The following is a 16,374-nucleotide window of genomic DNA, read 5'->3' on the forward strand; positions in this document are numbered from 1 at the left end:
GAGTTCCAGCGCTCAAAGCAGCCTTGGGAGAGAGAGAGCTATTATTGTTCCAGTTTTAGTGTAAGGAAACCAGTGCTTGCGTGGCCGAGTAAGGGATGGAGCCTGGATTCAAATCCTGTTCCTGCAGAGACCTTGCATTTAATTACTGAGTTCGTGTTCGTAACCACCTTGTGTGCCTTTGTGATTTTCCTGGGGGGGGGGGGGGGGGCGGGTCCCAGAAAATCCAGGGAGGTGCTGTCACGGAGGGGAACAGAGCAGACTGGTGTGTGCAGATTTGCTCTGGAAAGGGGATTCCTCCCCACTAAAACCTGCACACGGACGTTTATTCACAATTGCCAAGACTGGGAAGCAACCGAGTTTTCCTTCAGCAGGTGAATGGATAAGTAAACTGTGGTTCATCCTGACAGTGGAATAGTACTCAGGGCTATAAAGAAATGAGCTTTGAAAAGACATGGAGAGGAAATTTAAAGACATGTTATTAAGTGAAAGAAGCCAATCTGAAAAGTCTACTTACTGTATTATTCCAACCATGTGACATTGTGGAAAAGGCAAACTATGGAGACAATAAAGAGATCAGTGATTTCCATGGGCTTGGGGTGGGGGAAGGAGGGAAGAGCTGGTGAAGCACAGAGGATTGTCAGGGCAGTGAGACTATTCTGTGCGATACTGTGATGCTGGGTACATTGGTGCAAACCCATAGAATGTGTAACACCAGGAGTGAGCCCTGATGTCAACTGTGGACTCTGGGTGATAATGATGTATCAGTGCAGGTTCATCAGTTATAACAAATGTCAGGTGGGGGATGTTGATAATAGCAGGCGGCTATATATTTGTAGGGACAGGGGGTATATGGGAAATCTCTGTCCTGTAGCTCAATTTTGCTGTGAATCTAAAATTCTTCTTTAAAAAAGTCTATTTTTAAAAAGGTCCCAGTATTTTAATATCTGAAATAACATAGTATGCTGTGTTTGCCACCCTTAATATGCGTGTGTACGAGGGCTGTCCAGAAAGTATCCAGCCATTGTTAATACAACAAGATACAGCTACATGGCTGGATACTTTCTGGACAGCCCTTGTGTATGTTTGTATGTATATGTGTATATATATGCACATGTATGTAAATATGTTTATGTGTATGTACTGGGGTGGAATATATTAGCATAGTATGTGATATAATTATCACATGTGATTTTACATATATAGATGTATATATGTATGTGGGGTGCATATAGGTACATGTGTTTATTGAGCATTCACTATATACTAGGTGTGGTACATGAGGCCTATATTAACTTCCCAAGACTACCACTAGGTAGATACCTTCCCGCTGGACTGTTAGGAACAAGGAGAGGGTGGGTGTGGCAGCTGAGGTCGCACAGCTGCCAAAAGCAGGGTTGGGCTCCTGCCCTTGTTGGGTCAAAGGGTCTGACTCACCTTTATCCAGAATTCCTGATGGCCCTTCACTGAGTAACCTTTATTAAACTCTTCTGTATGCATTTCCTGGGAGTGGGTGGCCTTTGGTTACCAGATGGTTTGTTTCTTTGGTCAGTTAACTAACTTACAGCTTTCTTATCTGCGCTCTGGTCTGAAGGCCTGTCCAGCTGCCCTGTTTGGAAATAGGTGTTACCATCCCCCCTGGGCAGCATCTCTCTGGAAGAGGGACACATTTGAATGCTATGTTCACAATAGTCGGGTGAAGTTCCCCAACTCTATTTCCAAATCCTGGAGGAAGTGTCCTTTCTGATGTTGCTTCTTACCTGTGTGTAAAGGGACCGTAGCGCCCAGTGCTCCTGCTGGGAAAGGTGTGACTGGGTCTCGGTCATGGGAAGCTCCTTTAGTAGTTACTGTTAGTCTTTTGCTGGGAAAGGGACAAATCAAAATGAAGCTGTGACCTGGACGTCAGACTGTCACCGACTTCTGTGAAGAGGGAAGAGCCTCCCTGGTTTGCTTTGGGATTGGCGACCACCCAAACCTGATTTCTGTAATTTTTATGTTTCTCCAGATGCTGATTAATTTTCCTGCATATGATTCTCCAAAATAGAATCTGAATCTCTGGGAATACAATTATTACCCTTCTCAGTTCTGAAATTTTAGCAAAATAATAGGTTTCAATCTTTATCTAAATTTGAAAAAAGCAGTAAATGCCATTGCCTTCACTGATTTTTAGTTCATATTGCTTAGACCAAGTTTTCCATGGATTACGAAGCTTGTCCAGGAGGTGTCATCTCATGGGTTTCTTGAAATGTCTGCCATTCTCCATCCCTGCTGCGACAGTCTCTCAGCATAAATCTATAAATAAGTTTGTGCTTTGTAAGAAATATTTTGAATTGGATCAGAAAGATTGTCCTTTCTGGTAGAAAATAAATGAGTGAATTGGAGCCTCCCCCATATCCTCTAAGATAGCAAACATGTCTTAATGGAGTCTAGGATTTAATCAAGGAAAACATGTTTCAGTGGAGCTTAAGGGATGATTTAACCAATAAAACATTCTTAACTTGTTCTGTCGTAAAGAGTTAAAATAGGATAGACCTGTAAGTTATGTCGATTTCTGTTTAAACACATAAGTAATTTTACTAATTTCTGAACAGTATGAAATCCTTAAGTTCTTTTGAAAAGAAATAGCTCTTTTCTGGTGATGACTTCTTACTCTTCCCACATACAAATTTAGAAAACTCCAGATTTTTATTTTATTTCACGAGAAGTAACATCGGAGTAACAAATTAAAAACCTCACTTTTTTTTTTTTTTTTTTTTTTAGTTCAAAATGAGAAAAGAGTAGGAAGGAGAAAGTGAGAAAATCCTCCCCCACCACCATATTTCAACCTCTTTTATTTTCTACCGAGAGAAAATTCAGTATCTGATCTTTGGTTTCAGTTATTTCAGTGCCTGTGCTGTGCACTTACTGGAGCTGGTTTCTACCAAGATTGCATTCTGACAGGGTGATGGGGGCCCGGCGGCGCGGGAGCCTTTGCTTTGCCAGGAGGAAATGTGTTCTTCCTTTCATTTCGCGCTAAAGCCAGCAGCGCAAGAGGAATTCGCTGCCCAAGAGGAATTCGCTGCCCTCGGTTGATCTGTCTCTATCAGGGCCTCTCCTTTTTATGGCTGTCCCTCCTTGAATGAGGAAAGGGAGAGCAGAGTGTCACAGCCCGCTCACCGGGTTATCCACGCCCACCCTCTTTTAAGGAGCTAGGTGGTGCCGGAGGGTATACAGACGGGCTGTCCTGGGGACTTCAGTGGGGCTGTGGCAGGCGCAGGGCAGACGGATCAGGATGTGGTGGCAATAAGGTGTATTTTAGAATTTATTTTCATTGGCCAAAAGCTTACATTCTACCGTAACTCATTATAACCAAGGCAGGAGCTTGATCAAAAACCCCACTCCTTCCCAGCGTTCTTACCCCTGGAGTACTTGGTTACTGACTGCTCCCTGAACGTGGCGAATGCAGATGCCATGTGAAAAAGGACTTAGCAGAAAGCCGATGCTAAGTGCTGCCTCATAGAGAAGAGAAGTTGCCTTCAAAACAGTGAAACCCAGATTTATAAAACTGGGTTTACTCACCATTGTGAGACCTCTGGAAGTTAAACATGTACATAGATATTTAAAGTGACTGATTTCACATTTCTTTTTTTTAAAAAAATTTTTTAAAAGTTCAACGTGGCGCACACCTGTAATCCTAGCACTCTGGGAAGCTGAGGTGGGAGGATTGCTTGAGCTCAGGAGTTCAGGACCAGCCTGAACAAGAGCGAGACCGCCTCTCTGCTAAAAATAGAAAAATTAGCCGGTGTGGTGGCGCATGCCTGTAGTCCCAGCTACTTGGGAGGCTGAGGCAGGAGGACTGCTTGAGCCCAGGAGTCTGAGGTTGCAGTGAGCTACGATGACACCACTGCACTCTACTTGGGGCAATAGAGCAAGACTCTGTCTCAGAAAAATAAAAAGAAAAAAAAATTTTTTTAATTAGTTTATTTTTTTTAGAGATAATGTCTCACTATGTTGCCCAGGTTGACCTTGAACTCCAGGGCTCAAACAATCCTCCAGCCTCAGCCTCCCCAGTAGCTGGAACTACAGGTATGCGCCACCGCACCCAGCCGATTTCACATTTCTAACAGACTTTTGCAACTAGTCTTTCTCATTTAATGGCAGCTCCCCCACATGCATACTCAGACTTCCAGACCAGACAAATTTAGGGGTTGCTTTTTCTTTTCCCTTCCCTGCCTCCTTCCCTTTGCCCTTCCCCCTTCCCTTCCCCCTTCCCTTCCTCCTTCCCTTACCCCTCCCTTCCGTCCTTCCGTCTTTCCATCTTTCTTCATGCACCACCATGATGGAAAGAGGTAAGTTTTAAATGGTGACAATATTGTTTGGGTCAAATGGAAAATACAATCATAGCAACCACTTTAAGCTCAGTTGCCTGTTATTTAGAATTTTGGGAAAATTGTAAATAAGCTTTTCATGGAGAAAGCCAAAGGCTGACCTTTATTTTCCTATATTTGGAGTGCTATGAAATTTCTGAAAGGTCAATTTTCTTTGCCCAAATAATTGCAGAGTAACATTCTACCTGCATTATATATCCTGATAGTAAGGTAATATACTGGAAATGTATTTGCCTGATATTTTTCCCCAAGACACCTTGGAGTTCACTTAAAATCTACTTATTTCCTTTCCCAGACAGCTTCTGCCTACGGAGATTTGTCTCATGCATGCCTCTCGTGTCTGGTTTTCTTTGTACCCAGGTCTTCTGCCTTATCTAGTAGCCCGACATATTCGGACCTGCCCTTCATTAGGATCTCTCCACACCGGAACCCCGCTGCAGCTTCCGAGTCTCCCTTCAGCCCCCCGAATCCCTACATTAACCCTTACATGGACTATATCCGGTCTCTGCACAGCAGCCCGTCCCTGTCCATGATCTCGGCCGCCCGGGGGCTGAGCCCTACAGACGGTAAGACCCAGACAGATTCTGCTTCCAGCAACCAAGCCGCCTCCTCCCTGCATCCCACCTGGGACGTTGTATAAAGTAAATCTAAAGTTTAGTGAGTGTTTACCATGTGCCAGACACTGTGCTAAGTGCTTTACGTGCATGATTCCATCTCAACATTATAACCCCTCTGTGCGGGTAATGTTACCGTCTCCCTTTTCAGGTAAGGATAGCAGTGTGCAGAGGGGTCAGGTGTCTTACAACCCAGTCATCCTACAGTTTGTATTATAAGTGGCAGAGGTGGAACTCAAAGCCAGATCTTACTGACTCCCAAATCCTTGCTCTTAACTGCTGTTCTGTTTTGCTGCTTCACATATGATTAGATTGGCCTATAGCCATTCACACATGTGCATGAGTAACCTGAGCATTTTACTCACTTTCTGATGAACACTCTTCTGTTCTGTATGTGTGAGAGGCACACCCATGCAGATGTGTCTGTTAGAGCAGGGCCTTCACAAACTTTAGTGTGCTACGAATCACCTGGCGAGCCTGATAAAATTCGGTTCTGCACCAGATGGTGCCAAGTAGGCCCTGAGATTCTGTGCTTCTAAAAACCTGTCAGGTGATGTCAGTTCTCTTGGTCCATGGATCACACTTGGAATGTGCAAGGTCTTAGAAAACATGATGGTCCAGACCTGTTGCATGTGCCATGCCAAATGAAAACTAGAAGAAAGATGTAATGAGAAAAGAAACGAGCTTAGACTTTATTTCTGGAATACTTGATGCTCATTTTAGATTCTCAAGTATCAAATTCTTGTTGGTTCTCTTAGCCTCCCAACGAATTACTTTTCACATGACTCTTCCCTAATTAGAGCTATGTATTCACTATTCTTTTTTCCATCTCATGCACGCATATACAAATTCATTTGCCCATATTTGCTGGAATCTGAATTAAGGTCCAGAATTGCTTAGGCCTTATTAATTGTAGGCAGGTGGTTGTTTGTTCTTTGCAACAGTCACAAGTTGCCACTGCTTGTTTCAGACAAAAAACACCATGCACCTCTTTTCATTGAGGATTGCTTGATGTGACTTCTGTGCACAGTCCACATTCTCCGTGTAGACTGCTTCCTGAGGCTAGTTGTGCATGTGGGAAGGTGCATGAAGTTTCTTAGGAAACATCCACTCAATTGAATTTCCAGGCATAGCTTTCCTCCAGCAGTAGCTGCTGGCTCAGTTTTTTTGTTCTGATCCAGTGCAGCGAATACACTTGTATCTAAGGAATAAGTTTTGCTCTTTGGGCAAGATTCACATTTTAAAAATAAAATAAAACTATGAGAATCAAATAAGAGTTAGTTCTACTTCAGATTTGATCTTCTAATGGGGAAACTAGAAAGTCTTCTCCCTGGAGTGCTTGGGAGTTGGTAGAAATGACTAAAAGGGAGAACAGAGAAAGAAAGGGAAGCTGGCTTAACGATAGACTTGGAATTATGCCTGACTTTTGGAAATCTTTTTGGGCCATTGGAAAGCGGTACCTTCAGTTAAGCTATTGAAAAGCATGTTTATCATCTGCTTCCATAGCATTTGATGATGAGTATGAATGAAACATTCTTTGATGGGTTGATCTGACTTCTTTTCCCTGTTTCTCAAGAATCCAGTTAATACAGACAAACATAGTAATATCACTAATATTTCTCCCTTGTGGTCTAAAGTTTTTTTTTCCCTTAAATCTCTCTATTTACCATGTGTCATGGATAAGAAGTATATGAACACAAATATAAAACATCCACAGACCTATTGCTAGAGTGCTGGTGTTTCCTAATTATAAAATTAACTTCTTTTGAGCGAATGCCGCGTGCTAAGTGTTTTACCTGCATCATTTCATGTTTTGCTCCCAACAACCTCATGGAGCTGCCGTAAACGCAGATCTCTGTGAATCTGGAGGCCACCCTCAGAACTGCTACGATATCTTGCTGCTTCTGCACACAAATTGGCAGGTGGAAACTGATTATTATCCTACTCTTAGAAAGCTGACTCTTGCCAGTAAATTGCTCCAGATTGATAGGTATATTTTCTTTTTGATTTTGTAATGAAAAAAAAAAAAAAGAAAAGAGAGCTTTTAAATTATGAAATGCAGAATTGCAGCTTATCATTTAGTTGTGTGTTATTAAAGCTGTGCTGCCTTTTTTCCACTTTTTAAACTGACTCCTCATGTTAGTGAGAGTTAACTCAGACACTTTTATCAGGCAGCTTAGGAAAGTATTTTAAGTGTGTCTGGAAAGATCCCATAGTCGTGCAAGTTGTCTACTATTGCAGGAAATGTGAACAGACAATGATTTAAGAAACTATCTTATTTTGGGAGGTAAACATGGTTAGGTACATATATACATTTTAATCATGCTGAATTCTTGATGATTTATTTAGACCAATATCAAAAACTGTGTCATGTATTTCACTTTTTCTATTCCTTTCCTTCAGTTTTATTTTTAAACAAAAGATACCTAAAAGACATCAGTGAAAGCACAATTGGAGTTAAAGGAGCTTTACTCTAATGAGCCGTAAACGGAATTGCTGATGTGGGATGCATGAGAGGTGGACTTTGGGATGCCTCGAGAGAAGCTTCTTGTTGACTCCTTCTGATGAGTAACTACACCCTTCTTGTCTCCTAGCCTCGCACGCTGGGGTCAGCCCAGCGGAATACTATCATCACATGGCTTTGTTAACCGGCCAGCGCAGCCCCTACGCAGACATCATTCCCTCGGCTGCCACCGCCGGTGCCGGGGCCATCCACATGGAATATCTTCATGCCATGGACAGTAAGTGACAGGGCTGTTTTCTGGAGTCCTGGGGAGTGGCAAATGGTAATTTACAAAACAGACAGAAAAATACAAAGATGAGGTGATTGTTTAACTTTTCAATCCTGAGGAGAAAGTAGAACCACCACTATTTGGTGCTCTGGTTCCCTTGGTTTTCTAGAAGCACAGATTTGGACATCTGGGGCCTCCCTGTTTAGCTTGAGGATACCAGTGAACTTGCAAATGCAGGCGACCGTAATTTGACAGCAGTGTATAAATACAACTGGTCAAAAAGCTGTCCCGTGCTGATGGTCTTGCTAACAAAATAAGGGAACAGATTTGATGTATGGATGGACTTTGTGCACTCACTCCTTGGTTTCCTGGAATTGATGCTTTAAAATTAGTTTTAAAAAACCCATGTTGATTTTACATTTTTATATTAAATGATTTATTTTGTCCCATATGTTTCCTTTACATTAAAATCATATTTCACTACAGTCTTTTATAGCTGCTGAATATGTGAAAGGATCAGAATAGTTACATCTAGTAAAATAAAAACTGTTTCCAAATCAGAAGGGGCTACTTTCAGTAGCTAGCAGTGACAGAAAATAGGGTCATTTCATGTGTGTTATATCCCTTATTTTGGGGTTCTAAGGTGTATGATGATTCCTTTAGGTTACTTATGTAGGTGCGTAGGCAGACGAGCCAATGACTGTCACTTGTCAGAGCGTTCCAGAGCTCTGCTGTCTTCATAGCCTTTAAATACACATCCCTTTGCAAGATGCCGGGAAGTGAACCTGAAGCATCATCCAAGTCATACGTCAATGAATGCCGCTACCTGTGGATGTGACAAAAATACAACTTTGAGTAGGGCATTTGCTTGGAATTTTGTTTGTTTTTCCTAGTAGCAGCGATTAACTTATGCTTTTCCATTTACAGTCTATTTGGCTGCTTCTGTGACAGAGGGTTGCATTTGTGTCAACTCCCTAGTAATTCAGTCCTGAGCTTTGGAATAGAGAGAAGGTGATTTGTCCACAGGGGTGAAAATCTGCAGCCTTAGTCTCCTTACCACCAAGAACTACTTTCGTGTATTCCATAAGAACACAAGTTTGCACTGGTTTCCATTGGGGAGCTCATTACCACACAGAAAGTAAAATAAATTACATCTTCTTACAGGGGTTTTGTTGTTTGGCTTTGTAGAGTAGAGAGCTTACATTTCAGATGCATCATAACCACATTTCAATTAGCGATTGTTGAAAAAAAAAAGTTCAGTGTTATTATGCAAATTAGTTATTTAAAATCTGCAAATAAAGAATTAAAATAAGAGAGACTCCTATTTGATGAGAATGTGTTTAGTCAGGCAGTGGCGGTTTTTATCTAAATAAAGGATGAAGCTACCTTTTTACTTTGTAAAAACTAATTAAAGGAATTTTAATTTGCCTGAGTATATGGTAAATTGATTGTCATTAAGTAGGAATTTAGATGTCCTATCATTCATCACATAAAAAGAAACCTCCTTTTTCTTTGTCAGAATTTCTTATTAGAATAGAGAAACAAAACAATTAACAGAAAGCCAGATTGGAGATATCTGTGCTGGAACAATAAGCACGTTCTGGCTTATATTTAAGAAGGAAGTGGTATGATCAGTGAAGAACTGGCTCCCTCTCTTTCAGCTGTTTTGCAAGTGCTCACTTGTGTTTTAGCAGCTCCCCTCAACAGGGGATCCCAAATCGCTGTCCCAAAATGCCAATGTTCTTTTCTTTTGCTTGGTTATTAGGAAGTTGGGAAGAACATATTGAAGGGTTGGAAAGTTCTTAAAGCACTATATTCTTTTCCTTAAAGTAACTAAAATAGCATTTAGTTATTTTATTGAGACAGAACATCAGAAGATGAGTCCCCATCTCCAATGGAGAAGTGAAGCATTAATCTTAAATTCCTACATGGGATACATATCTGCAGTGGCAGATCCAAAACTGGGAGCTAGCCGGTCAGTCTGATCATTGTTACAGATATTTGGGACTCCTTGGTTAGCAGAAACCTCTGTGAGAGGGTTCAGGTGAGCACCTGACTTTTAAATGTTCCAACAGTGGGCATACCTGAGTATCAGCAAGATGTAGGATAGAGTAATTTTATATAGCCCATTAGAGTAGACTAGTCTGTTTATGGCTCTACTTCTACCTCTCAGGATTAGAGTGACCTTAAAAGATATAAGAGCAAGTAACCCCTATAAGGATCATCCTAGAGATGAGGGCCCCTGAGAACCACACTATATTGGTGGAAACTGACTTAAATAAGATCCAGTCTTTAAGGGAAAAACAGAACTTCCAATCAGGCCATGTGCAACCTGAAGTTTTCCATGGAGAGGATGAGAGGCCCTGCAAGGCCCCTCGCTCTGTCTCTGGGTGATGGGAGAGGCATTTAAAGCCCCGGGTGAGTGAGAGCACCAAATGGCCTCCTTATCTTTTTCATCGGTGCTAGTTAGTGATGTACAAAACTAGAGATGTTCCAGGAATTCAAAAATTTAGAGATACACCCATTCTACTGGGATATAGCATGTGCTGTCTCTTCTAACTCTGCCAGTGATTCCCGAGTCCCACGGAGAAGGATTATGTCCAAGGATTATATGTAAATCGACAATAAATCTGGTTTGTCCTTGGAATTATTTGGAAATGGCATGTGTTTCTTCATTGAAAAACTTCTATGATGAAATTAGCCACCAATAGTGAGTAAATGTGAAACAGGTGTGTTTAGGGCAGATGCCATAATAAAAGTAAGATGCTGATTTAAATACCTAAAAATAAATACATAGGTGGGATTGCTATTTTGTGTTAACGTGCCCTACATCAGGCTGGTAATGAAACTATTCTAAATGAAGGGACTCATTTTAAATATGCCTGAAAGAAAAATTTGAACAGGTACCACATTCATCATTCAAATTGTTTTTCCAGTTTTATACATGGATGGTACTAACTTATTAAGTTCCAGTTTGTGGTTTATTTTTTAAATCCTTTCTATAATATTGGCAATAAAGTCTTTCACATTCATCTATTCCATTTCCTTAAATTATCTCAAAGCCTGTTGGATTGTTACCTCGTGTCAGGGTCCATCTCTGTTGAAGAAAATATTCCCAGCGAATTTTCTGGAGCCTGAACTTTTTCCTATAAAGGCCTACTTATAACTTTGGTTTTCTGGCTACTGCAAAATTGCTGTGTCCCTACAAACTGGTATACCCATGCTATGAAATAGCAGAAACCTTCCATTTTTACTTAAAATTAATCATGTTTGGTTTGCCTCTTACCTAGCAGGATTATGTTCTCACTCGTTCATTAAACTTTAGTGTGATGACTCTTTAATGTAAATGTGACCATCGAAAAGACAGAGTGGACCTGTGGGCCACATTTATCTCTGTGCCCTGCAATTCAGATCTCTAATATTAACCAAATTGGAATGCAAATGGGCATTTAATTTTTAACTCTTCAGATTAAAAACCATTGTATTAAGTTGGCATGCATTTAAGTTTGCATTACTAACCTCTGGATTAGGACTCCATCAGTGGAATCGAAAGCTAAAAATTCTAATAAATGCATTGTCCGTTATTAGTTCTGACTGGAGCAGCAAGGTCCAGAGAAGAATTAAAATGCCCTAGAGGCTCATCAGATCTCATTGTCATGCTTACAGGGGTTCCCCCCACCCCCACCAGAAATAACTGTAAACAAACAACATCCCAAGGTTTTAAATATTTCTTGAAATTTATGCTCCTAATTATGGGAAATTTAGGGCAGGGGTCCTCAACCTCAGTGCTCCTGGGGCCAGATAATTCTTTATTGTGGCGGGGGGTTGCCCTGCTTATTGCAGGATGTTCTGCAGCGTCCCAGCCTCCACCCACTAGATTCCAGTAGAGCCCCCTGAGTTGTGACAATCACTGTCTCCAGATGTTGTCAAGTGTCCCCATGGGGAAAAATTGCCCCCAGTTGAGAACCACTGATTTTGGGTAATGTCTTTATAAGTTGTTTTAGTAAGGCTTTAAGTATACCATGGAGCAGATAACTCCAGAAATCATGGGTAGACGTGAGTATAACTAAGCTGAATTTTTTTGATCTTAGGGTATTTTAATTCATTTTTTCCCTTTGGCTCATTGCCTTAAAACGGTGTATGCTGGGGTGGGGAGGGTGGTGTGTGGTAACTGTGGGAACCACTGTCTTTGTCGCTTGTGGTGAATTAATGATGGGAATATCTAAGCAGCCGTCAGATTCATAAATCACTAGAAATGAGAAGGATAACACATAAAAGTCTCTCCCTTTTGTTTAGCAATTTATCATTTTGCCTGCACATTAATAAACAGAGCTCCCCCGAGGTAAGCCCCTAGAAGATAAATATTTCTCCCTAATTTCCTCAATTGTAGCTAGTAGATCACAAGGGGAGGAGAGGTGCTTGTCACCACAAGTTGCTGGCTTTTTCTCTTTCACTTCTTCCACACCAGCAAGTAGCAATAAATAATGGGTAAAGAGTGCAACTGCAGGTGATCAGGTTCTGTTTTGTTTATATAACAGGCACCAGATTCCCCAGCCCCAGGCTGTCAGCCAGGCCCAGCCGAAAACGTACACTGTCCATATCACCACTGTCGGATCATAGCTTTGACCTTCAGACCATGATAAGGACGTCTCCCAACTCCTTGGTCACGATTCTCAATAATTCCCGTAGCAGCTCTTCAGCAAGTGGCTCCTATGGTCACTTATCTGCAAGTGCAATCAGGTATGTATTTTCCTGAATCCATTATGTGATGTTTTAATAAAATGTCAGCACTTGACTGCACCTGTAGTGATGCATTTTCAGTATGGACTGGCTATGAGGAGGAAGAATAAAACAGCATGATGCTGTGCCTGTACCAGGATACAGGTCAAATATCACAACAGTGAATTGCAAAACCAGTGATTGGGCCCAGAGTAAATTTTTTTGCAGACATTAGTCAATAGCCCATATATAGGAATAGCAGTGATTCAGTTATGACAAAACCCACTTCTTAGAGACAGTGAGTATGGCAAATCTTTTTATCTGGCCTCTTTTCTCTAATAATAGTCCTCTAGAGAAAAAATGACTTCATACCTGGTTATATGACCACACGTACAGACCAGGAACAGACTGGTCTGTCATGACAAAAGTCTTGTGCTACAGCTGTTAAGGGAAAGGAGTTCATTGGGAGGGAGAAAGAAACAGCAGGGTTTTCAGTTTAATGGAAAATAAGTGAAGATGACATTGGAAGGTATAGTTACCAGAGGAAATCTAGCAAGAGAATATTTCCTTGTTTTTCTATTAAGCAGTTTTGGCTTAATTTGAAAGATCTCCATTTTGACCATCTGTCTTTGCCATAGACTAGTAGCATTTTGACACTTCTTGCATGAAGTGCATCATGTCTGTATTTCCATGTGAAGGTACAAACACAGACTTTTGTAAACATTAATATGAAGTCTTTCTCATGGCTGATGATCAAACTTGGACAGATGTCGGTAAGTAGGGAATAAAAGTAAGCCAACTTAGGAGTTTTAGGTATGTTAACACTGCTTTTATCCCCCATTTATTATTTGACCTAAGCTAGCTCACGAATTGTTATTTGAGACATAGAATTAGATAGTATTCTAATGAATTAATTAAGCAATCCTGGTTATAAACTTTAGCTCTTATTTCTCCTAAATTTTTTGCCAGTAATTTAAGAATTCAGTCACTGGCAATCTTTTTGAATTATAGTTTCATAAGCCACAGATAATTCCTTGCTTTAAATGTACATATGAATGGCTATTTCACTAGCCTGTTTTTAATAAGTGAGGTTTCACTTGTTTGTTTATTTCTATGAATGGGCAGTAACTTAAGTTGGTAATTGATGGTTCTTCCATGGTAGATATGCATGTTAGGGAAATCTCGTCGGTCCAGAAAAAAAAGTCTTAGCAGTAGTAACAGACCCACATTTACTAGAAATAATGAATACTGTTGTTTTTCCATAATGTTCTCTATTATAGTTTTAATTCTTTTCTTGTTCAATTATCAGCAATGTTGCTTGGCAGGTGAGTTAGTGTTTAAATATTATAAATCCTAATTTTGATACAATGTCATTTTCTGCTGCTTTTCTTTGTTCTTTTCCTATGGTCCATAAAGCGTGGAAACATGGAGAGAGGTTAACTGTGCTCACATGATAGCAGTCAGTACACAGAGAGGGGTCCCGGGGTGTTTTCCAGTGTAGCCACTGTTGTCACAAAGGTAGGTTTTGCAGCTAGACAGGTCTCCAGTCAGATTCCAGCTTTGCCACCAGCCAGCTGGGCAAACCTAACTTGCCCTTCAGCTCTCTTAAGTATAGTCTTTGCATTTATAAACTACAGATAGGACACCCACTATGTAGGAAAAAGGCATGTTTTATTAAAGTCGGTGTGGATCTGCAATGGCAGGATGAGATCCTACCCCTGGGCGAAGTCTCAGGAGAACTGACCTGGGATAATCCATCCAGCAGAGGGGCTACCACGGGCCTGGCTGTGCTACACCGGTGACCATTCCTGTCTGGCCCTGAGGAAGTGTACCAATCTCAGAGCCACTGCCTGGCTGTTCCCACACTCCTGGCAAATATTCCCAGGTCCTTATGCAATTACTATGTGGCTTGACTAGAAGTCACAACAGAACCATGGCACACGGTACTATTCATGCAATGATACTCACACAGAATCACTTTGTGAACACTCATTTCTCTTGCTTCTCTTTAATTTTTCTTCCATTTTGCCCTCTGCCCAGCTTTCTTGACTTTTTATAGCATATAAAGGGCATAGATTAGAATATGGTACTCAAATGGTCATAGTGCTGTCTGTATTTATTCTTACCCCAGCATCTTTGCTGACTTCTTGGTCTCCTCACCTTTACTCAGGTAAGCTAGTACTTGAGAGACTGTCACTATCCTGACTTGAAATAATTGCTGTCCCCTTTCCCTCCAAGGAGCGACTGCGTCCGACCCCTTTATTCTCATCAGAGGTGAAAGAGATTTACTTAAAGACCAGCCAGGTCTGAGGTGGGGTGACCAGGGCCCATCAACACTCATTTTGTCTCTTTCCTCTGAGCCTTTCCGTTGAGTCCTCCTCTGCAGTGTGGTCCCTTGCTCTGTAATCCACATCTGCTGAACATTAGGATACTATGTTGCATCTAACGCACAGGAGGTAATACAGATAACCCAAGATGAGATCAGCTTGCCATATAATAATGGTAATCGTGATCATTGGCACCACTTGCCGTTTCATTAGCTGGAGAAACAGTGGTGCTTTTCGTGCCCCTATATTAAGTTTCATTTTGTGAGATCTAAAAACTGACTTCAGGAATAATCAGTGGTAGGACTGGTGGATGACAGGGGAAGGAAAGAAGCAAGAAGACATCTGGAAAGAGTAGTTGACTTACTCAAGAGTGAAAGGTAAAGAGAGAATGTGGATTTCAGGTGCATTTCATCTCTGCTGTGTTAGCAGGGCAGGCACGAGGCTCACTCGCTGCTCTCATGTCCCAGCAATTTGGGGAAGCAAGTGGTGTTATTCTTGATTTACGCATGAGCCCAGTGGATCTTTGCAAGATGAAGCTGGCAAAGTCCCGTGCCCAGTGGGCATCAGCACCAGCACGCCCATCCCCTGCTTGTTAATCTACCCCAAACACATTGGACTTTCATGCTTACATGATTTCTCACACCTAAGTTGCTGTTAGGATTGGCAGTGCATAGGCTAATGATGTCGTTTAAGTTTCTAAAGATGTTATTAAATGTTTAAAGATACCCAGTTTTCTAAGAGATGCCATAGCTGTCTCCTTCACATTCATGCCCTAGTTCAAATGCTGTTCTCAGAGAGGCCTGTAATAGTGTTTACCGCTATTGGAAATTTCCGTATTTACTTGCTCGTTTAGCAGTTGGTTGTTTCCCTCCAGCGGAACACAAGCACCAGGAAGTTAAGGGCTGTGTACATCTTGTCTCCATCCCTGCAACACCTGTGTCCTCACACGCTGGCAACATTCCACAAATAGCTCCCGGATGGATAAGTTAAGGAGCTATTTCATGAGTAATTAGAATGCTAATTATCCCTTTATTAAAGAAAGTTTCCATTTGGTAGATGAATAATTCTGGTTTTCTGAAAGTTACAGTATATATAAATGTTATATTACATATCTACAGATTAATAGATATATAGAGATAGAGACAGAGGGATGGATATAAAATAAAGGGTTAAAAAATCAAATGTCTAACTTAAGTTTGAGTGTGGTTCTTGTGCTTATATATTTACCTAATAATTCAGACCGCTATGAAAACACCATATAAAACAAGTATTGATTCACAAAAGCCCATTGGAAGAGAAGGTGTTTAAAATGACCCTCTCATCTTTCTGTGGTCTTCGGCAAATGTAAATGGAATGAAAAAGTGAGTAATCCACTCATTTCTAACCCACCAGGTATAACTTTTCTCCCTTTTGATTTTAATGGCTAAAATGAAGATAGTTTCATATCCTTAGTAGGGTTAGGTTTGGCATGGCCAGGAAAGATATCTCAGTGAAAATGACATTTCCATACTCTGGGTCATCCTCTGAATTGGGTGCCAAGATGTCCAGCCTCACAAGTCAGCACAGGTTTTTATGTTGCCAACAGTGTGACCAGAGAGCAAGTTGTATTTTCTGTTTC

At 41.1% G+C, this 16,374-nt stretch overlaps 1 protein-coding gene across 1 annotated transcript in view; it reads left to right on the forward strand.

Annotated features, from left to right (window-relative positions):
• Positions 1 to 16,374, forward strand: part of GLI3 (GLI family zinc finger 3) — a 258,402-nt gene that overhangs the window by 171,677 nt on the left and 70,351 nt on the right. The window contains exons 5-7 of the mRNA XM_069461897.1: positions 4,725 to 4,930; positions 7,573 to 7,719; positions 12,249 to 12,450. Coding sequence (XP_069317998.1) covers positions 4,725 to 4,930; positions 7,573 to 7,719; positions 12,249 to 12,450 — 555 coding nt within the window. The remainder of the gene's footprint in view (positions 1 to 4,724; positions 4,931 to 7,572; positions 7,720 to 12,248; positions 12,451 to 16,374) is intronic.

The sequence above is a fragment of the Eulemur rufifrons genome, chromosome 29, assembly GCF_041146395.1.
Source record: "Eulemur rufifrons isolate Redbay chromosome 29, OSU_ERuf_1, whole genome shotgun sequence".
NCBI classification, from domain to species: Eukaryota; Metazoa; Chordata; class Mammalia; order Primates; family Lemuridae; genus Eulemur; species Eulemur rufifrons.